Below are 23,674 nucleotides of genomic sequence, written 5' to 3'. Positions count from 1 at the left end.
ATCACAGTGAGAAAGTGGAAAATCCATCCAAATGACATCTAGAGGTGAAAGGGAAGGCTGCAGTTGCTAGAGATATGAAGCAACTGAGGCAATGTATCTCCCCGAATCCAGCACATAGTCCTTTGGCCCCCAATAAGTAGGAACAAAATACTACACCAGCATCAAAAGTTGTTGTTATTATCCTGTCTCCTAATGTATTGATGTTTGAAGAGGGAATACTTTTCCACTGAATCTCCCATCAGTACAAGTACTGTGTACACGTTGCTCTTGGAAAAAGCAATCAACTTCAATTCCATTCCTTTGAAGGCAAAGATTTCTTTTGGTTTTTGAATGATTCATTGCAGCAGTTCAGAGAAATTAGACCCATGGTATAAAATGACATGAAGTGATTTTTCTTTTTCTTAAGAGTTTTTACATCTCTTTTTTATGCCAGCAGGAGAGAAATTTCTCATGTTTTCTAAATACACTTCATAAATAATTTCCAGGTTTTCACTGCATCTCTATTTCTCCATGTAATATTTCTCCCCACTCTGTCTTTAATATAGTTCTTTAAGTCTGTCTGAGCAACAGAAACATATGAGTACACTCCATAAATATTCTTGAAGGAACAATACTGTAGTATTCCACTATTGATTTACCCTTGCATTCTGCTTCTTGTGGTTTTTCATTCTGTATTGTCAACTTGAAGAAAAATAACCTTCCATTTCTGACAGGGTATGTGTGTAAATGAAAGATAAATTACCAATTACTGCAACTGAATTGGTTTTTCCAAGCTGCAGAGTAGTATTCTCTATTACATCAGTGTGAATTACTTGGTTGTAACTTGGCTCTTTTCTTCTCTCCTCCAGCAAGTTTTCTGCTAGAGTGGAGTTAATCTGCAACTTGAACAGAAGCTCTTGGTGACGTAGTAACCATATTAACCGTATTAACTGAAAGTTTCACTGCTCCAGTGATCCAGGTTTTATTCTGATCACGAATGCAGTCTGAATAGAGTTTGCATGCTCTCCCTCTAGTTGCTCTTCCTCCTCAACTCCAAAGGCGTGTGGTTGGATGGTTCATTTGCCGCTGAAAATTATCCTTTATATAGGTAGATGGTAGAATCCAAGGAAAGGATGTAGGAGTGTGGGGAGAACAAAAATAAAGTCTGAATGGGGTAAACGAGTACTTGACTATTGGTGTGGATTTGGTGGAGTGGGAGTCTGTTTCTTGGTGCTGTATGATTCAATGACCCTCTTCAACCTTCACCTCCACCAACATTGCACTAATCATCATTACTTCAAAGTTCAAAGTAAATTTATTATTGAAGTATGTATATGTCACCATATGCTATCCTGAGATTTATTTTCTTGTGGGCATTCACAGTTGAAACTAAGAAACACAGTAGAATCAGTGAGAAACTACATGAAAAAATGGACACACTGCAATTACAAAAAAACCTAAATACAAAAATAATAAGGTCAACCTATATTTTCAAAGCTTGCAGAGAGATTTAGGCCAGGTAGAAGAATGGGCTGAATGATGGCAGATGGAGTTTAATGCTGATAAGAGTGAGGTGCTCCATTTTGGTAGGACTAATCAAAATAAGACATACATGGTAAATGGTAGGGCATTGAAGAATGCAGTAGAACAGAGTGATCTAGGAATAATGGTGCATAGTTCCCTGAAAGTGGAATCTCATGTGGATAGGGTGGTGAAGAAAGCTTTTGGTGTGCTGGTCTTTATAAATCAGAGCATTGAGTATAGGAATTGTGATGTAATGTTAAAATTGTACAAGGCATTGGTGAGGCCAAATTTGGAGTATTGTGTACAGTTCTGGTCACCAAATTATAGGAAAGATATGAACAAAATAGAGAGAGTACAGAGGAGATTTAGTAGAATGTTATCTGAGTTTCAGCACCTAAGTTACAGAGAAAGGTTGAACAAGTTAGGTCTTTATTCTTTGGAGCGTAGAAGGTTGAGGGAGGACTTGATAGAGGTATTTAAAATTAAGAGGGGGATAGATAAAGTTGACATGGATAGGCTTTTTTCATTGAGAGTAGGGGAGATTCAAACAAGAGGACATGAGAGTTAGGGGGCAAAAGTTTAGGGGTAACATGAGGGAGGAACAACTTTACTCAGAGTGTGGTAGCTGTGTGGAATGAACTTCAAGTAGAAGTGGTAGAGGCAGGTTCGATTTTGTCATTTAATGTAAAATTGGATAGGTATGTGGACAGGAAAGGAATGGAGGGTTATGGGCTGAGTGCAGGTAGGTGGGATTAGGAGAGAGTAAGCATTCGGCACGGACTAGAAGGGCCAAGATGGCCTATTTCCATGCTGTAATTGTTATATGGTTAACCTTCTGTAGTGCCGGATTAGTGAAAACGTCAAATTACAGAAGGATCACATTAAGCAATAGCCAACTGACTTATCATACCTTTAAAATATCATGTAAATCAGCACCGGTCAGATAATAATGAAACAAGTGAGTAGCAAGTGAAATTGAAAGTAATATACTGTACAGGCACAGATAATAAAGGGTGCAGGTAAATGTACAGGAATTAACTTATACAGAACAGTTAAACACTTCCGCTTCTAAAGTGAGACGTTTAATATACCTTCAGGCAAAGTTACATGTTTGCAAGTGTGGGGTTGTCAGGATCATCAACATCTTCATCTTGAAAAATGAGTGAAGCATCAGGAACTGGTGCAGAAACTGGCACAACAGTTTCTTCAAAAACTGTTGATGATGGTGGCAGCACATCTAGGTGAGCAGAAGCAGAAGTCGGAGAAAGGAGGTCTTCTATACGCCATATTTCACGCAACCACCAGGGGGCCGGGGATTCGGCGCTGGGCTCTTCACTCGCAGTTACTGAGGGAATCCTCATTTAGTTTCTTTTCCTCAGCTTAGTAATATGCTTAAATTCAGCGAGTCGCCATGTCTGATATGAGGTCGTAGGCAGAAGAGAACGGAGCACCGGCCAGGCGATGCGGGAGGGCAGTGCCGGCAGGCAAGCGAGAATGCGGACCAACCCAGCATGCGCCAGCTCCCCCGCTGCTGGCGGGTGCCAGGTGGCCGCGCCTCATGCAAATGATAATAATAAATGCAGGAAAACAAGCAAGAATCACCTGTCTGTGCTTACAAGAGCACACCAACACATGAACAGATTTAACGCAACCAAAACAGTGCGCAACAGATTGGTACGGTGGCCTGGGAAATTTGAAATTATAGTTGCGCAGACAATTTGAAATCAGTGCCGGATTATTGAAGAAACTGGATAACAGGTAGTCAGATTAGTGAAGGTCGACTGTAGTAAATAATATTGAGAATATGAGTTTATAGAGTCCTTAAGAGAGCCTATCGGTTGTAGAAATCGGTGTGAGTTATGTTATCCACACTGGTTCAGGAGCCTGAAGGTTGAGGGTTAACAACTTTTAAGAACCTAAAAGCTCCTGTACTTGTGCACAGTTTGCAGCTGACTGATTCTTTCTCATTAATATGTGAAAATATGAAATGCAGTAAATTCCCCTGCTGATTGGCCTTCACCATTCAGTGATGAAATTGATTATCTTGCTCAGTGGGCCGGTATAGTCTTTGGCTGGTTGGAGGAAAAAGATGTTTGAAGCCGAGATCTCACTGAGCTGTTTGTCTCCTAAACAGTGGTAACACTTCTACTGTTCAGAGACATAGACAATCTACAGTACATTCCTGAAAGCACTCGAGGAGCTCCACCAACATTGTCTGTGCAAGATCCTGCAAAGGTCTTTGGTGAACTTTGCATAAAATCTCTGCTACTTTATGATCAGTACCTGAAGTCCCTTATCCTCCAATAAATCATCTCTATTTATTGCAGTCAGTACTCCTGAACTGAGCAACTGCTCAGCTAATTAGATATTTCTCTGACCTAAGTAGCCTTCTGATGAGATGTTGTTGCTCTGTTTCATGCAAGTTTCACTTAGGAATCTTCAACTTTTGTATTGAGAATTTTCACAGCTTCTCACCATAATGGAGATGTCCATTGATAAGCTGGTGAATTTCAATAAATAAGAAGTGCTTATGCTAGTAACCTCAATAGGCATTCCAGTCAATTTCATCTCAGTAAGAGGTTATCAGGATGACACAGTAGCTCCTTAAGGATGTTTGCGTTGCAGTTAAGATTCCTGGGAAGGCTTGGAGAAGCTTGAGTCTCTTCGGAGGCACCAGAAAGTCAGTGCTCGATTCAAGTTACCCGTGAATACAGCCAACAAAACCGTATCAATGGTGTGAAATACAGTGCTTAGAGTTATTTACAGTACAAGGCACATATAAGTTATCAGTAAAATACAATCACACAAAAAATATAGTCCAGCTATTAAACGATTCAATTAAAGTTCCCTTCATTAATAACTGAAGTCATTAAATAACCCAAAGCACAGTTGCCAATACATCCAGTATGTGAATAACTTACCCTACATTCAGAAGTAACTGGCTATCATAATGCATAATCGGGTTAATTTATGTAGCATGTTTGCTTGAATATGGTTTGGTTCTTTTCTATTTAATATTACCATTAAAAAAAAAATGCCATTGTATACATTTACATAGAGTGCTTCCACAAGAAAGCAGCATCCATCATCAAGGACCCCCCACCATCCAGGTCATGCTCTCCTTGCTACTACAATCGGGCAGGCGTCACAGAAGCCTGAGGTCCCACACGACCAGATTCAGGACCAGTTATTACCCTTCAACTACTGGGCTCCTGAACCAGCACGGATAACTACACTCACTTCACCTCCACAACCTATGCACTCACTTTCATGGACTCTACAATTCATGTTCTCAGTATTTTTTATTTATTTTCACAATTTCTCATCTTTTGTTTATTGGTTGTTTGCCTGTCTTTGTTTTCATTAATTATGTTGTATTTCTTTATTTTCCCAGAAGTGCCTGCAAAGAAATAAATCTCAGTAGTTTATGGTAATATATTCTATGCATAATTTGATAATACATTTACTTGGTGAATTCTTTCCAAGTGACATTATTTTGGACGAAAACTGAATTGTGTGATATTCACTGTAGATTTAGCAGTGGACATGAATCTTCTAGGTTGTCCTCGTGGACCAGCGATAGCATGCTGAGTCAAATGGTTATAGGTTGAAGACCCTCGTCAAGAGTTTTTTCTAAGATAATTAGATGACAAGGAATGAGAGTTTTTTTTTAAGGCCATAAGAATCAGCATTAACTGGTTGCACTAAGTGGGCTGTTTCTCGACTGTCATCCATAGCAGTATTTGTTATATTGTGTATGGCCAAAGATAAATGAACAACTAGTTTCCTTTCTGATTGGATATTAATGAACAAGTTGTTTTATGGTAATTTGTCACTTTGAGAACAGCTGGCTTTTGATTTCTATACTTTTCAGTTATTCAAATTCTTCAGCTACTGTAGAGGGATTTCAAAGTTCAAAGTACTTTTTAATATCAAAGTACATAGTTTATACAACCTTGCTAAATATTATTGTTCTCTGCTTGATTTGGCTGTTCAGTAGTTTAATTTTTATGCTGCTGTCATCCGAATACATTCAGTGAGGGCTTGTGACTGAACTAAAGCTCGGGCACGTTGCATGCAATCGAGGTAGTTCACTTTAATTTTAGGATATGTTGCTTCAGAAAGATCTGTGGAATGTTGATGAGGCACAGTAGATGCAATTTCAGGGAAAATAAATCTGTTCAAACATCACTCATCTTGATTGTTAAAATACTGCAATCTATTTTGTGTCGTTCCAAGGATAAATTTCCTCTTATCTTGGGAGCTTGATTTGAACTTTTAGATTAACAAATCAAAAATGTTCATTGTCCAAAATAAAATCCTATTTACTCTATCTGTTCTTGTAAATTAACAATTAAATCTTAAAGGTGGACAAATTTATTGTACTGAAACTCTTTGTTCTCTTGAAAGCAATTAAAAATATCTAAGAAATGCTATTGATTGGAATGAGGTACAAATGTGGTCTCATTTACAGCTTTTTCTGCTGAGGGTTAATTTTAATTAATTAGTTCTCATCTGCAATGGTTTTATCACTTTCTGCTGTATAATATCAGTGCAAAAGACACCTGTGTCATTGGGGGCAGGCAGTTACATTCCATTTCGTGATTTTCTGTTCTGCAAGTCTTCTTCATCTGCGTATGCATCAAGAAACGTGAGTTAATAAAAAATAAATTCTCAAAGTTCAAAGTACGTATATACACCACCACCACCACCAAGACTCATTGTTTTGCTGACATCCACGGTAGAACAAGGAAATACAATAGAATCAATGAAAATTACACACAAAACTGACAAGCAACGAAAGTGGGGGAAAAAAGACAAACTGTACAAATACAAACAAAAATAATAATAAATAAATTACTGAATAATACATACTGAGAACATGAATTGTACAGTCTTTGAAACTGAGGCCACAGATTGTGAAATTAGTTCATTGTCAAGATGAGGAAATTTATTTTGTTGATTCATTTATACTTTTCCCACACATATTCCCTGAGAGTGAATTTTCTTCTTCCTCAGTTTTTTTTAAGATAGTGATTTGAAAATTCTGTAAGGAAGAATTTGTTACCCAAATGACTGCATCATTGAGGTTGCCCTAGTGACTGTTTGAGGATATCGTTCTTCATTTATAAAATAAAACCTTTGGTTTGGAATGAAAATAGTGTCAACTCCACTGTATCGATTTCTGGAGGTTTCATCACATGTTTTCCCATCTACAGCTGTCCCACCCAGTTTGACAGCTCCTTCTCAATTCCAGTATTCTTTTTCAAATATTTGAAGTGGGTGAATGCTATTACAATATTTCTCCTGTCGCCTGCCGTAATATAAAGGAAATTGAATTCTTGGCATTCCACAAGGGGAAGAATGAGGGTGTATCTCATGGAAGCCTATCAAACATTTAAATGCCAAGATAGATTGGGCATTGGAGGTTGCTTTGTACCGAGGGTGAGCCTAGAACCAGAAGGTGCAGCCTCAGAGCAGAAGAACATCCCATTAAAACAGAGAAGGAATTTCTTTAGCCGGAGGGTAGTGTATCAGTGAAATTCATTGCTACAGATAGCTGTGGAGGCCAAGTCATTGGGTATATTTAAAGTGGAAGTTGATAGGTTCTTGATTAGTAAGGGTGTTAAAGATTAAGGAGAGAAAGCAGGAGAATGGGTTTGAGAGAGATGATAAATCAGCCATGATTGAATGATAGCGCAGACTCGATGAGATGAGCAGCCTAATTCTGCTCCTATATCTCATGGTTTTAATATTACTGGAATGCTCCCAACCCTGAATGAAAGTAGAGAAGGGTTTCTTGCACAATATTGATTCCATATGGTAACATTTCATGTCATCACCCAACGAGCAATACATGGGACACCAGATCTATAGAACTGAATTGATTTTTTAGTTTCTAAAGCTGTTGACTTGTTAGTAGTCCCATGTAACCAGCATAGATTCATTTTTGTGGTCTTCAATAAAATGCTTTGAGGAAAGAAATTGAACATTCAACATGTCAATTTTACAACTTGGATTTCCCACACCAAAGTTCAAAAGTTCTAAGTAAATTTATTATCAAAGTACATGTGTATCACCAGAAACAACCCTGAGATTCATTTTCTTGCGATGACAGTAAATGCAAGAAACACAATACAGGTCCACCTATAATCTGGCACCATTGGGACCTGTGGAGTGCCGGATTAGTGAAAATGCCGAATTACAGAAGGATCACATTAAGCAATAGTTAACCGCCTCATCATACCTTTTAAAGTATCATGTAAATCAATACAAATTAGATAGTAATGAAACAGAAATATTAAATGAGCAGCAAGTGAAATTTTAATAAAGTATACTGTAAGGCACAGCTAAAATAAAGGGTACAGGTAAATGTACAGAAATTAACTTATACAGAACGGTTGAGCACTTCTGCTTCTAAAGTGAAATGTTTAATATACCTCCATGCAAAGTTACATGTCTGCAAGTGTGGGGTTGTCAGGATCATCGACATCTTCATCTTGAAAAATGAGTGAAGCATCAGGAACTGGTGCAGAAACTGGCACAACAGTTTCTTCAAAAACTGTTGATGTTGGTGGCAGCAGATCTGGGTGGGCAGAAGCAGAAGTCAGAGAAAGGGGGTCTTCTATATGCCACATTTCACGTGACCGCCAGGCAGCCGGGGACTCAGCGCTGGGCTCTTCCCTCTTCACTTGCAGTTACTGAGGGAATCCTTGTTAGTTTCTTTTCCTCCGCTTAGCAATATGCTTAAATTCAGTGGGTCGCCATATCTGATCTGAGGTCATAGGCAGAAGAGAACGGAGTGCTGGCTGGGCAATGCGGGAGGGTGGGCGAGAAGGTGCCGGCAGGTGGACCGACCCAGCGCGTGTCAGCACCCTCACCGCTGGTGGGTAAGACAGGCGGGTACCAGGTGGCCGCGCCTCATGCAAATGATATTAATAAATGCAGAAAAACAAGCAGGAATGTCTGTGCTTACAAGAGCGCCCACACATGAACAGATCTAGTGCAACAAAAACAATGCACAGCAGATTTGTACGGTGGCCCAGGAAATTTGAAATTACAGGTAGTCGGATTAGTGAAGATCGACAATAGAATCAGTGAAAGACCATACACAATAGGGTGGACAAACACTAATGTCCCAAAAAATAATAATAAATAAAGAAGCAAAATCTATTGACAACACTAGGTAGAGTCCTTGAAAGTGAGTCCATAGATTGTGGGAATAGTTCAGTGATGGGCAAGTGAAATTGAGAAAAGTTATCCTTTCCGGTTCAAAAGCCTGAAAACATTTTTAAAATTATTACAGATGAATATAAAAATGTGATTTTAATTTGTATTTTTCCATTTTACACTTCCAATTTCTTTCAAATGTTTTTTTTTAATCCAATTGCATCATTTCCTTTTGTTATAAAATAGTATATGTAGCACTCTGAAACTAGCCAAGTTAAATACACCTTATAATTGCAGAGTTGCTTGTAGGATTAAATGTTTCTCTTGGAGGCTAGATCATTGGCTTCATTTATGTGGATAAATTGTAGAAAGTTCAGGGAATTGAAGGAAACTTCAAGGAATCATGCTACTGTTTGCATCAGAGGAGCTTCGGAGGAATTGGTGCATGAAGGAGGGCTGCAGTCTAATAGCGAGTGTCAGTCTTAAACGCTTTTCTTGTGATCGCAAGAATCTTTTGGGCATTTAATGTGGAATGCTGCAAGTCTGGTCGCTGAGTTATTGGTGAACAGCAGGGGTGGATGACATTCATGGATTCTCCCTCAAGCTGTGGTGTCGCTTGTTTACAGCTGTAGGAGATGCCTCGGAGTCAGTGCGCTCTACCGGGGGCAGTGTGACATTGTGTCCAGGCTGGAGCTGGGGTTGCCCCCAGTGTTTGCTGAGCAGAAGACAAGCTGTACTATGCTGCCTCTTCTTGCTGCTGCCAACATGAAGAAGGTACAGGAGCCTCAGGACCCACAAACTCATTTTCTTGTGGGTATTCTTTTTTCATTGAGTTTATTGTGTTTCTGAGTATTTACTGTGAATACCCACAAGAAAATGAGTCTGTACTTTGTGAGATACATGTACTTTGATAATAAACTTACTTTGAACTTTGATCATTGGAGTGGTGTTGCAGGCTTGAGAGGTTGAGAGGCCAACTCCTTGCTATTTTCTTATGAACCCATGAACACTATTGTCTTTTGCATGATTGATTTTGTGTAACTGCCAGTAATACCTTCATTCTACTGCTGCCACGAAACAAATTTCGAGACTTGTGTCAGTGACAATAAACGCAATTCTGAACAATCAACTTTATCAAAGTGTAGCTTTGGAAATGAGACATCCTTATCTGAAGTGCCAATTTTTGAGGCGAGTCAGTTTAATCCTAGGAAACATTGGCCTAATATGGCAAATTATAACATTTGCTTCTGAAAAAAGGCCAAGACCACCCTGTTGAGAAATTTGTGCTGGAGTAGCTTTGTGCACCATCATTTGCTGGTGCATGCAATGACCTACCAAACCAATGCGATTCCTGGAGTTTCTCAAACTCTGATTGCAATAGTTTCCGTTGATCTGTAGCAACTGGATGGTGGTCACAACGTAAAACAGATTGCAGGCTTATGTGTCAGCTGGAATGTTAGGTATGCAGTCTGCTGCTCTGCAACATTTTAGAAACATGATTAAATGCACAGCTTTGCCCTGCCACATCTTTCCTGAAGCTCACCCCATTCCTAAAATGAGAAAGCAGATAGAATGGAGGATAGGCACATAAATACTTCATTCAAGCAATGTGTTTCATTGTTTAGATTTCAAACATCTTGAAGTGCATCAGAAGCTGTTTGAACTATTAGGCAAATGTTTCCCAGGATTAAGCTGACTAGTCTCATAAATTGGCCTTTCAAATAAGGATGTCTGATTTCCAAAGCTACACTTTGATAAAGTTGATTGTTCAGAATCAGGTTTACTGTCACAAGTGTTGAAATTTGTTATGCAGATTTAACCAAAGATTCAAAGTACAATAATTATCAGAGTATGTATGCAGTATACAACCCTGAGATTCGTCTTCCTATGGACAGCCTAATGTAGGTACTGTATTGCTTTTATCTAGGTAATCCAAGGCCAAGTGGCAAGTCAGTGAGACTGCAACCACTGTAGACCTATTGTGGTGGTAGGCAAATTGGAGGTCCAGGTCCTTGCTCAACTAGGTTCATTCTGGCCATGGCCAACCTCATCACAATAGATATGAGTGTTTCACATTAGCAAATCTCGTTAGCAAATCTGCTTAAAAAGCAGATTGTTTCTGGATTTTACTGTATGAATGTCATTACACTTAAAAAATGAAAAAGTGAAAGGTCAATGCAGAAAACTGTTTCTGATAATAAAGATTCATAATGAAATCCCAAAAAGCCTGGACCGCTGCCATTTTAGCTGGAATGCCCTTTTAGCTGAAACCATCTTTCAACAAAGATAGCATTATTCTGAGTAGGAAGGAAACTCCTATCACTATGAAATAGCGCTGGTCTGATCCCACCTGCGGTGTGGTGATAAGTTCTGCTCATCAAACGGTTGCAGATCTGGACATTAATCAGAAAACAGTGCAGAACAACTAAATTGAAGGTAGCAATTAGGCTTAGTTATGAATGATAACTATAGAACATTTAACAGTGTAGTGTTAATCACTCTAATGCTCATAAAGTGGTGACCCAACTGTTAGAATAACATTGTATTCCTCTCTTTCATTCACTCATCTATCTACTGCATTAGCTTTTTCTGTTTAGTTTTGCCTTTGTGTTTCTGAACTAATTTAGTTTCTTAAGACTGCATCACTTTTTATAGAAAAGTCTTGACTAATGATGCTGACTCTCTTTGAATGATAAATGTGGGAGCCAGTCCCACTGTATTAATTACTTAACACCATAACTTAGCATTCTATTTTGAAGTGTAATCATTCATTTTGTTTCTTGTTTGTGCTCAATATTCCTTTGTAGCTGTTGCCAGTATTTTTGTTAAACCTATAATAGCTACTGATCTGCGATGGAATGCTTTTTTTAATTTTCCCCTAGTTGAAAGCATTTTGTTGGCAGGTTTATAAGTGTGAAATCACTTTATCAGAATCCAATCTTTAAGTGTCTGCTCCTTTCTGGATTTCATCAACATTTTATACAAAAATTGTGGAACTTAAAATCAGCAGACCTTTACAAAGCTTTGACAATTTTCCTAAAAATCTGTTATAACTGTTAATATCTTTGTGTAATTCATAGTCTTCTGTCAGATGGAGATATCATCTGCCAGATGAAGAAGTGAATAACATTCCAGAGTACCGAAAATCTGAAGTTTAAAATCAATAGAAATGAAACACGTTCATGAATATCAGGCTTAATCCCCCATCAGAAATGTGTAATGTAGAGTTTGTTATTTGAATCTTTGACATGGGGTTTGCATGCTGGCAAACCTGGAGTTGTTACTAACACACACAAAATGCTGGAGGAACTCAGCAGGTCAGGCAGCATTATAGGATGGGAATGAACAGTTAACGTTTTAGACCAGGACCCTTCATCAGGACTGAAAAGGAAGGGGGCTGAAGCCAGAATAAGATAATGCAGGGAGGTAGAGGAATACAAGCTGGCAGGTGATAGGTGAGCAACGCGCACAAAATGTTGGAGGAACTCGGGCCAGGCAGCAGCTATAGAAAAGCGTACAGTCAATGTTTCAGCTGGTTTTGGCCCAAAACATTGACTATACTCTTTTCCATAGATGCTGCCTGGCCTTCTGAGTTCCTCCAGCATTTTGTGTGCGTTGCTTGGATTTCAAGCATCTGCGGATTTTCTCTTGTAGGTGATGGCTGAGCGGAGTGGGGAAGGTAGAATGAAGTAAGAAGCAGGGAGGTGGCAGGTGGAAGACATAAAGGGTAAAAGATGATTATGATAGGAGAGGGCAGTGGACCATAGCATAATTGGAAAGCGATGGGAACCATAGGGAAGTGATGAGCAGATGAGGAGAAAAGAAGGAATGAGAGGGGAACCAGAATGAGGGAAAACAAAAAAAAGGAGGTGGGGGAACAGAAGGGAGCAGTAGTTAGAGAATGAATGTTCATGCCATCAGATTGAAGACTCCCAAGATGGAATATGAGGTGTTGCTGAGTTCCCCCTGCATTTTGTGTGTTTTGTTGAGGATTTCCAGCATTTGCAGGATTACTCAAGGCAAGGGGCTGACTCAATCTCAGATCCCGGGTGCTCAACTTGATTTTTTTCTTTGATATTAAAAAATAGTATAACACATTCCACAGTACTCTATGTTTAACATAACATTTACAATACTTAATGTTAGGAACATTTATTCAAAATACTGTATGTAAAGGATTGGGCTTCTTCACAAAAGAGAACTGAGATTGATAAAGACCTGTAAAATAAAAAAAGGGAAATATAAAGCTATTTCTAATTGTGAGAAAGACTAGAACCAGAAGTAAAAGTCCAATTTTGATTTTTGAAGATTGGCTACAGTCAGAATAATTAAATGTGGAACCCAGTACCGCTTTGAATGGTTGAACTGAGAGTCATCTCTTAATTGGGGGAAGCTAGATGAAAAGAAAAGAACAGAAAGTTAAACAATTGGAGGTAGAAAGAAAAAGACATGGAGAGCAGGAACACAGGATGGTTTGGGCCAATTACCCATTGTTATGTTGTCTACTTTAAATGGCTCACAAAAAGGTCACATTAAGGTTAGGAAATGGCCTTAAGTGGAAACCTTGGAGAACTAGTTCACGTGTCTGTTGATTTGGTAATTGGAGAGCTTTCTGATTGTTTGGCAGGAAATCAGAAACTTTCGCCAAGTGTGTTTACCATTGTTCTAACTTTTCCTTACTTGAACTCTACATTTCAATTGTTGGAAAATGTTTCGTGACACAGTTCCTCTTTTCCACCACAGGATGGTTTTATAAGACACAAGAGGATCTGCAGGAAATCTAGAACAGCATTAAAAACACTGGGGGAATTCAGCAAATTGAGCAGCATCTTTGGCGAGGAATACACAGTCGACATTTCAGATGAAGGGTCTCAGCCTAAAACTTCAGCTGTTTATTCCTCTCCATAGATGCTGCCTGACCTGCTGAGTTTCTCCTGCACTTTGGTGTTTTGGTCAGAACTATGGATGGAAAAATTTAAAGGGATATGGGCTAAATGGATCTATTATAATGAATGAGTAAGTACTGTGCTACCAGATTGGTCTTGCAGAAAGAGGGGCAACTGATGTCAATGGAAGTGTCTTGGTCCAGAACTTTCTTTGTTCCTCTCCATAGATGCAGTTTGACTTTGAGTTGTTCCACCACTTTGTGTGTATTGCATTTTATAAGAGCATTGTGGCCCTTAGCAACTGTCAAATAATTGACTTGATAAGGAAGCAAGCATCAAAGTTGATTGTATTTTCCATCATTAAGACCTTTTTATAATGTTTTACCTTTGCTGTTCCTTGCAGTCTGAATGCTTGATGCTATGTAGTATTATTGACCTTTAGAGCAACTACTCTTGAAACCTCTGATTCTTTTTCTGTAAAGTAAGTTGTTTTGATTCACCATCGTGCTACCAATGAAGTTTTATGGGTGACTGGAATTTCACTTTGTGTAGAAAGTTGAGATCATGAGAAAACCTGCTACCTTCAATCATTGTACAGGTTTAAAAGTTGTGATGTGCATGTGAATCTGCCTTTTAACCAGCTCTCATTTTGCTTTGAAAATTAAAAGAATCTGCACATATTGGAAATCTGAAATAAAAGCATAAAATGCTGCATAGATTCAACAAGTCAGATGTGTCCAATATTCCAACTTAACATCAAACAATAACTGTTTTGCAGATGCTGCCTAACCTGAGTTTTCCAGCTGTTTTTGTTATCTTGATTTAGTTTTATATAACTATAAACACAAGTAACTATGTCTAACCCTAGCATATTTTCATTAATAAACCTCAAGGAATATAATTTGCATTCTCAATTATTTATTTTTCTTTCATGTTTTAATTAATGTCTTCTCATCTAGGTCTCATTGCTGCAGCTAGTCACTATATTTTGGCTGTCAGTCAGAATTATAGCACTAGACTCAGCACTGTAACTGCAGACTGGATTTTCTGGAACATGGAGGAAAAGGCTGGCTACTTCTGAGATTTTTCCTTCCTTTTCCTAATTATTAGTCAAAAAGATGATGGTAGAGTTAAAAGAGCTTTGCTTGATCCTGATTTGTCACAGGATAGAAAAATGTGATGAAAGTATTCAAAGCCTCTACGTGGTTCCTGACTAAATTGAGCTTCAGATTCATTTATCGCATGTACATCAAAACATACAGTGAAATGTGCTGTTTATGTTAACAACCGACATAACCTAAGGATGTATTGGAGGCAGCTCACAAGTGTCACCACACATTCTGGCACCAATATAGCATGCAGAACAACACAAGCAACAACAAAACAGCAACAGCAAAGCAAGCCCCTTTTCCACCCTCCCTCCCATTGACGCACAAAGGCAGGCCTCCAACCTCAGGATAGGCCACCTCTGAAGTCCTTGGCCCCACACTCGCATTCTCGCAGCCTACTTTGATAGAGATCTGGGGGCAGATTACCTTTCTCCCCATGCAGGGTATTGTTATCCCTATGCAATCACAAAAGGGCCAAGAGTAAAAGGCAATGATTTCATCTAAAGCAAATGACTCTTGTGGCTTTGTACATTTCAACAATCAAGATGTAGTTTAAAAGGACACTGCATTCCATTCCTCAGTGTTCATGTTTTGGGTTTTTTGGTCTGTAACCACATTTCATAAAATATACTTATTAGAAAGTGAGACTGAAAATAAATAACTACAGTTACTTTTTAAATTTTACATTAGTTTTCAAGTCCCAAGTATAAACTAGGGTCCACAAACTTCTCTGAAAGTCAGAGGTGTTCTTTCCCTAAAATAGAAAATTCAGTACTTTCAAAATTTGATTTAATTAGATTAATTTAATTGTCACACACAAATCAAAACATACTGTGAAGTGTTGTTTTTTGTTGTTGGATCTGACTGTTTAATTCTTAGATTAGACTGTTTAATTGTTGTTTTCTTTGTTTTAACAATTAATTGTCTGCTTGTACTTTATATAATTACTTATATCCAAATAACTGCTTACTATGCTTCCTAGTGGTCACAGTATGTATTTGCAGTTGTTCAATGTGCCCCCTAGTGGTTATATTGGTATAGCTCTGGGAAATTCCAGAAGCTTCTCTTGGTGCTGCATTATTTGAATATGAGCTTTCTCATTGGTTGAATTTTGTCTACAAATTTGAAATTTTCTCATCTGTGGTATAAAAATAGCTGACAGCAAGGTGCCACCATCTTAGTCTCTTAGTTCTTGGTTCTTAGTTCTTTTGTCTCTCCCTGTTCATTTCAACTTCTCTTTGTTCTATTAATGCTTAATAAAACAATTTTGAAGTCTCTTTCCTGACTTGTGAAAGAGCCTTGGATTAAAACATCAAAATCCAACAGTGTTAATGACCAACCAGTCCGAGGATGTGCTGGGGGCAGCCCACAAGTGTTGCCATGCTTCCAGTGCCACGTAGCATGCCCACAACTATTAACCCGTATGTCTTTGAAATGTGGGAGGGAACCAGAGGGAATCCACAAGGTCACAGGGAGAAAGTACAAACTCTTTAGAGAGAGCGGCAGAAAGTGTGGTGACGTAAAGTGTTACACTAACCACCGTGCCACTTTGCTGGCACATTATATGACATGCCCTCGATATGTGAGGTGAGGTGTTTGGCAGGAAGGTTCAGGCTCAGTGATGTTGCCCAAGACTGGCAGCTTACACTTGGGAAGACTGGAGTTTGCAGCTTTCAGCATTTGAAATCAGTGGAAGTGGTTCCTAAAATAAGTAGTTCCATTTCTTGTTTTCTTCTCTTCCTCTGATCATTGCAGCCTTGTGATTCTTGATACAGTTACTGCGGTCACAAAACAAATGCTCAGCTACACAGGGGACCTAACCTTTATAAGGTAAAAGTAGAAATGGTTGTGCAGATCATATAAGCAGATACACGATAGGATGCATGTGATCGGGCATCACAGTCAGGGGTGCCGTGTGGTCAAGAGTCTCACATTTCAAACATTCAGACCTAGAGTAGAGTTGAGCAATTGCTGTTATGCTGCTGAAATGAACATTATGTTCACTGAAATAAATATCGTAGTGATAATGTGTAAATGTCGGTCATTTTATTGGCAAAAAAATTTATCTTCCTCTAAGCTGATAATTTTTATTTTAATTGTTCCAATAATGATGGGTTTAGCTGCTTATATTGGCTGTGTTCACTATTTTGGTTGGAGCAAAGGAATAATTATGCTGTGAGACACAAGATATAGGAGCAGAATTAGGCCATTTGGCCATTGTGTCTGCTCTGCAGTGCTGTTGTGGATTGTGTGGGTTAGCCTCTCACATGGGTTCGTAGCAGGTTCCATTGTCATTATTGCTCCATTCTACTCAGATGGCTGTTACACCTGCACGTGCTGCACTCTATCAAGCAGGCACATTCCAGACAGAGAGCCATTTGCTTAAAGGAGAAAGACCAATTGTTTTTAAACAGTAGCAAAATGAAAGCTAAAAGTTCTGAAAGTCTAAAATATCCACAAAAAAGAAGTTTTAACAGTCTTTTGGTTTAGGGTAAAGGGGCTCAAATATTTCAACTAAGGATGCACATATGCCCTTCGAGCAACTTATTTTGTTCAGAGGTATATTTTAATCCTGAATACAAAGTTATATAATGTTCCAAAAGTTAAGTATTTGTTACACCAGTAATGGGGAAAGATTGTAAATTCTAGTTTGAAACATAGTCTAAAACATTTGAAATGTAATTGACAAATGTCCTGTGTCATGAGTTTGAGCTGACAGGATGAATGAAGTGTTTTAGTTTGGGGTTACTGGGAAAATTGATCAATCGGATGTGCAGTGGGAACTTTTGCCAGTTCCTGTGCTGTGCTGAGCTAAATTCACTGTCTTGGTAAGAAAGTGAATACTGATGTTGGTTGTTTATTTTTCTTCATCTAGCTCAACCTAAGAATTGGATGAGGATGTGCTTTGGATGTGCAGATTAACCTTCCTGTATTTTTTCTTGCCCTCTTAGGTTTTGAATGCACAGCGAGCTGGATACAAAGCTGCTATTGTATACAATGTTGATTCTGATGATCTTATCAGTATGGGGTCCAACGATGGTAAGTAAGCTGTTAATGTAATTCAACGAGAAGTAGAAGGAGTTTACATCCATGATCTCTGCTGGGACAGTAGCAGACCGCAGAACTACAGAAAATATTAAAAAAGAATCAGGATATCTGATCCCATTTGTTGTGCAGGGAATCCTACTGGAATGTTAAGCAAGAACAGGATTGACCCACCTAGCATGCTGTTGTACCTAGTGAAGCAAGGTAACAAGGAAATCAAATAATGGGCAATAAGTACCACAGTAACGTAGTGGTTAGTGCAGTGCTTTTACAGTTTGAGGCATTGGATTTCAGTGTTCAATTCCCACTCTGTCTTTAATGAGTTTGTATGTCCTTCCCGTGCATACGTGGGTGTCTTCCGATTGCTCCAGTTTCCTCCCACATTCCAAAGCTGTACTGGTTAGAAGGTTAATTGGTCAGTGTATGTTGTGCTGAGGTTAAATGGATGGATTGCTGAGCAGTGTGGCTCATTGGGCCAGAAGGGCCTGGTCCGCGCTGCATCAGTAAATAAATAAGTTTATCGTCATTCAACAATACACATGTATACAACTAAATGAAACCACGTTCCTCTGGGACCAAGGTGCATATATCACATACAGCACATAAAATAATATTAACAGATAATAATATACTGTAGATATACAAGTTGACGTAAAGTGCATGCAAGGCATATAGTTAAATATACGACAGTATAAAGCGACTGCCGCTGTCATAAATCATACGTACTGGGTGGTAGCAGGGTGTTGAGAAGTCTCCCAGCCTGGGGGAAGAAGCTGTTACCCAGCCTAACGATTCTTGTTTTTGTGTTTGTGGTATCTTCTGCCTGATGGCAGGAAGTCAAAGAGATTGTGGGGTGGATGGAACTTCTGGGCATATCATGTGCCTACTTGTGCTTCAACAAGAAAATCAATGCCTTGTTTATACAGAGATAAGAAACAAGGATCAACTTGTATTTGCCATATACATTTACATGTATTAAGAATTGTGTTGGCACGACATGCTGAAAGAAAAATGATATCCAACAATTATAAAAAATAAGCTGCAAAAAAGGATAATGAATTATTTACAAAATAATGTTGGTGTTTAAAGTACAGATATGCTGTAAAATGTGCATAAATACCAGCATGTATTTACAATGTAAACAGCATTGTAAAAAGTGCTTTAAAGTGACTAATAGGAGGAGGAGGTGGGGGGGGGGGCTAACAAAACTGGTTAATCATATTAACAATAAGTAAAGTGTAAAGCATGGGTCATCTGAACTACAATATATTACTTAAAACAAATAAATAAATTTTGTTATTAAAATAAAAGTGCATTCTCCGCTGTAGAGGCTCAGCCATTCTCTTTAAAGTGAAGAAGGATGAGCGATGATTTGATAGAGGTTTGGATAACTTGAACAGCCAGCACCTGTTTCCCAGGGTGGAAATGAATAATACAAGAGGGCATAGTATTAGGTGACTGGAGGAAAGTACACTCAGACCCCGCATGGCGTTGATTTGTTACAATGTGGTTATTCAATTCTTTATTGAAATTTTTTTAAGTGACAAAAATTCATTCTGAGCAACACTTAAAACTTCTTAAGAGCAGTCGCCATATCAGTAAACATCCAATCAGCCAATGAGAGTGCTTTACATATGCTCTGAGCCACTTGCAGCCAATCAAGTATTAATTCATTCTCTGCCTCCCCTGTATGTTTTTGCTCCCTTGCCAATTTATTCTGTTTTTTTCACCCATAAGCTGCCTGCAACTTCTAGTGAGGGTAGAACATCTAGGGTGTCTAGGAAAACCATTACAATGAGTCTAAAACTGCAAGTGATGCAGCATAAAGATGTTAATGATGGTGATGTTGAAGAGTTACTGCACTTTTACGTTGAGCGCCTTAATAACGAAGAGCTTCGAGAATTGCAGCGCAGCTCATCCTGGGTGAATCTGAGGACGTGGATGCAGAAGAGGAAACACCAGCAAGAAACCTCACCACGGAATTCCTCGGCACTAGCATCACTATGATCACCCAAATCATGGACCAGGTCATCAATAATGACCCTGATTGGGAGCGAAGCAAAAGGGCAAATAGAGGTGTTCTCAACATGATTTCTTGCGACCAAGAACTGCTTCATGAGAAGAAACTTACGAAAAGGCAGTCGCATCTCAACACCTACTTGAAGAAGTTGGCAAAGTCAGAGGAGGACCCATAGGCTGGTCCCTCCTGTCAGATGTAATCGCCACCTCCGCTGCTGTTGCTTCACTGATGTACAGGTTAGGCCTATTTGCGTGTTTGTTACTCTACAAATTACTGTGTATACATAAAATAATAAATCATATCTCAGGTTTAGTTTTTTTAAAATCAGGCACACGTGTCCATTTACTTAATGTTATGATGACCCCATATGGTGCTGATTTACGTAGCACTCCACCTCCAAGGAACACGTCTGCAGCGTTAAGTAGGGCCTGAGTGTATAGGGGATGTCAGAGGCATGTTTGTTTTTGCACAGAGTGGTGGGTGTGTGAAAAGTACTGTGGGGTGGTGGTAGAGGTAAGTACACTAAGGACAGTTAAGAAAGGTACACGGATGAAAGAAAAATAAAGGGCTATATAGGAGGGAAGTGTAGATTGATCTTGTAGTAGGTTAAAACGTCAATACAACATTGCCGACTTCATGCATTAATAAAAAATTTAAGTGCCTCGTTCATACCGAGGTAAGAATCAAGGTCACAGTGATTATCATCTGAGTGGACATAGAGTGGTGATCTTAAGGCTTTGGCTCTTCGAGGCTTCAGCAAAGGAAGGCCTCACTCGGAAAGAAAAGCTCAAGTTTTTTTTTCCTTCTCTTCTTTATATTTGCTCAGCTAGGTAGAGATGACAGGCAAGATAGTACAATGTTCCTTTGGCAGGGAGTCTTGCAGTATCCCTAACCAGTACAATTGTGAGAAGTGCATCAACAAACCACGTTAAGGAGTTGGAGCTGGAAATGGATGAACTTTGGATCATTCAGGAGGTTGAGGGGGTGATAGCTAGGACATATATAGAGAGGTAGTTATACCCAAGGTGCAGGACACCGAAAACTGGGTGACAGTCAGGAAGGGGAAAGGAGTTAAGGAGCCACTGCAGAGTACACTTGTAGCCATCCCCCTCAACGGCAGAAATATCACTTCAGATACTCTTTGTGGCAGGGTGGGGCAATGGGATAATCTAACAGAGGAAAGTCACAGTGGTTGTGTGTCTGACACTGAATCTGCCTCTGTGAGGTTCTGTGGGCAAGGGTGAGATTCCCGGATGGTATGTTGTCCCTTCGGTGCCAGGGCCCAGGATATCTCTGATCAAGTCTTCAGCCTTCTTGAGTGGGAGGGTGAATAGCTAGAGTCATGGTCCATGTAGGTACCAATGACATAGGTAGGACGAGTGATGAAGTTCTGCATCAGGAGTTCGGGGTGTTAGGTGCTAAGTTGAAGGGCAGGATCTTCAGAGTTCTGATCTCAGGATTACTACTCATGCCATGTGCTAGTGAGGCTGGATCTAGGAAGATTATGCAGTTTAATACATGGCTAAGGAATTGGTATAGGAAGAAGGGCACAAGATTTTTGGATCATGGGGCTCTCTTCCAGGGAATGTGGGACCTGTACAGAAGGGACTGTTTGCACCTGAACTGGAGTGGGACTAATAACCTAGTAGAAAGGGTTGTTAATGCATGGTGAGGTTAAAACTAGAGTTGCAGGGGGATGGGAATCAGAGTGCCAGAACAGTTAGTGGAGAGGTTGTGGAGGCAGATGTTGGTAAGACCTCAGACAAAGTTAGGAATCAAAAGGTTGAGAATGGTGTGACAAAATTGAAAAGGGTGAATACAAGACTGAAGAAGTTGTATTGCAGTATATGGAATAAGGTAGATGAACTTGCAGCACACGGAATCATGGCTGAAAGATTATAACTGGGAGCTTAATAGCCAAGGTTACACATTATATTGAAAAGATAGACAGGAAGGCAGAGGGGCGGCATTGCTCTGTTGGTAAAAAATTAAATCAAATCATTAGAAAGAGGTGACATAGGGTTGGAAGGTGTTGAATCCATGTGGATAGAGCTAAGGAACTGCAAGGGTAAAAAGACCCTGATGGAAGTTGTATACAGACCCCCAAACAGTAGTAAGGATTTTGCCTACAAATTACAATGGGGGATAGAAAATGCATACCAAAAGGGCAATATTATAATAGTCGTGGGGGATTTCCATATGCAGGTAGACTGGGGAAATCGGTGATGGATTCCAGCAAGGGGAATTTCTAGGGTGCCTATGAGATGGCTTTTTAAGAGCAGCTTGTGGTTGAGCCCACTAGAGGCTCAGCTTTCTGGATTAGGTGTTGTGCAATGAACCAGATGATTAGAGAGCTTAAGGTAGAAGAACCTTTAAAGGCAACTGATCATGGTATGATCAAGTTCACCCTGAAATCGAGAACGAGAAGCTAAAGTCCAATGTATCAGTATTAAAGTGCAGTAAAGGGAATTGCAGAGGCTTGAGAGAGGAGTTGGCCTTTTATTGGAAAAGAACACTGGCAGGGATGATGGCAGAACAACAATGCCTCGAATTTCTAGAAACAATTCAGAAGTCAAAGGATATATACATCCCAAAGAAAAAATATTCTAAAGGAAAGATGATACAACCGTGGCTAACAGAGAAGTCAAAGCCAACATAAAAGCCAAAGAGAAGGTATATAATAGAGCAATGATTAGAGGGAAATTAGAGGATTGGGAATCTTTTAAAAAAACAGAAGGTAACTAAGAAAAGTAATTAAGAAGGTAAAGATGGATTATGGAAGTAAGCTAGCCGATACTATTAAAGAGAATACCAAAAGTTTCTTCAGATACATAAAGTGTAGAAGAGATACAAAAGTGGATATAGGACCTTTGGAAAACAATGCTGGAGAGGTAGTATTGGGGGACAATGAAGTAGCGGGTGAACTAAATAAGTATTTTGCAACAGCCTTCACTGTGGAAGACACCGGCAGTATGGTGAAAGTTCCAGGTGCCAGGGGTCATGAAATGTGTGGAGTTACTATAATTAAAGAGAAGGTTCTTGGGAAACTGAAAGATCTGAAGGTAGATAAGTCATCTGGACCAGATGGTGTACACTGCCAAATTCTGAAAGAGCAGGCTAAAGAGGTCGTGGAAGCATTAATAATGATCTTTCAAGAATCACTGAGTTCTGGAATGGTTCCAGAAGACTGGAAAATTGCAAATGTCACTCCTTTATTTATAATAAAGGAAATTACCTCAGTGGATGGGAAGATATTGGAGTCGATTTAAGGATGAGGTCTCAGGGTACTTGAGGCAGATGATAAAATAGGCCATAGTCAGAATGGATTCCTCAAGGGAAAACCTTGCCTGACAAATCTGTTGGAATTCTTTAAAGAAATAACAAGCAGGATCGACAAAGGAGAATCAGTTGATGAGTACTTGGATTTTCAGAAAGCCTTTGGCAAGATGTCACACAAGGCTGCTTAACAAGCTACGAAACCATGTTGTTAAAAGAAAGATTGTAGCATGGGTAAAGCAGTGGCTGATTGGCAGGAGGCAAAGAATAAAATAGCCTTTTCTGACTGGCTGCCAGTGACTAGTGGTGTTTCACAGTGGCCTGTTTTGGGGCCAATTCTTTTTATGTTATATGTCAATGATTTGGTTGATGGAATTGATGGCTTTGATGCAAAGTTTGCATTCGATATGAAGATAGGTGAAAGGGCAAGTAGTTTTGAGAAAGTAGAGAGGCTTGATGGGCCAAATGGCTTAGTTCTGCTCCTATATCTTATGGTCTTTTGGTCTAATGGTTTTATGGCCTAAGGTCTTGCACTGTACTGTTCTATCTTCTAAACAAAAGAAGAGCAAGTTATTTTTGCCCATTATGCTTGTTCTGCCATTGGTTAGGATCATACTTTATTTGACTTCAGTGCTACTTTCCTGCAAAAAGCACATTGTATATGC

General features: G+C 39.3%; 1 protein-coding gene across 1 annotated transcript in view; it reads left to right on the top strand.

Moving 5' to 3' along the window:
- The window catches only part of rnf13 (ring finger protein 13), a 269,744-nt gene that overhangs the window by 157,768 nt on the left and 88,302 nt on the right, over positions 1 to 23,674 (top strand). Inside the window, exon 5 of the mRNA XM_059993239.1 lies at positions 17,620 to 17,707. Coding sequence (XP_059849222.1) covers positions 17,620 to 17,707 — 88 coding nt within the window. The remainder of the gene's footprint in view (positions 1 to 17,619; positions 17,708 to 23,674) is intronic.

This window comes from Hypanus sabinus, chromosome 2, assembly GCF_030144855.1.
Source record: "Hypanus sabinus isolate sHypSab1 chromosome 2, sHypSab1.hap1, whole genome shotgun sequence".
NCBI lineage: Eukaryota > Metazoa > Chordata > Chondrichthyes > Myliobatiformes > Dasyatidae > Hypanus > Hypanus sabinus.
This window is presented reverse-complemented; position numbering and strand designations above follow the sequence as displayed.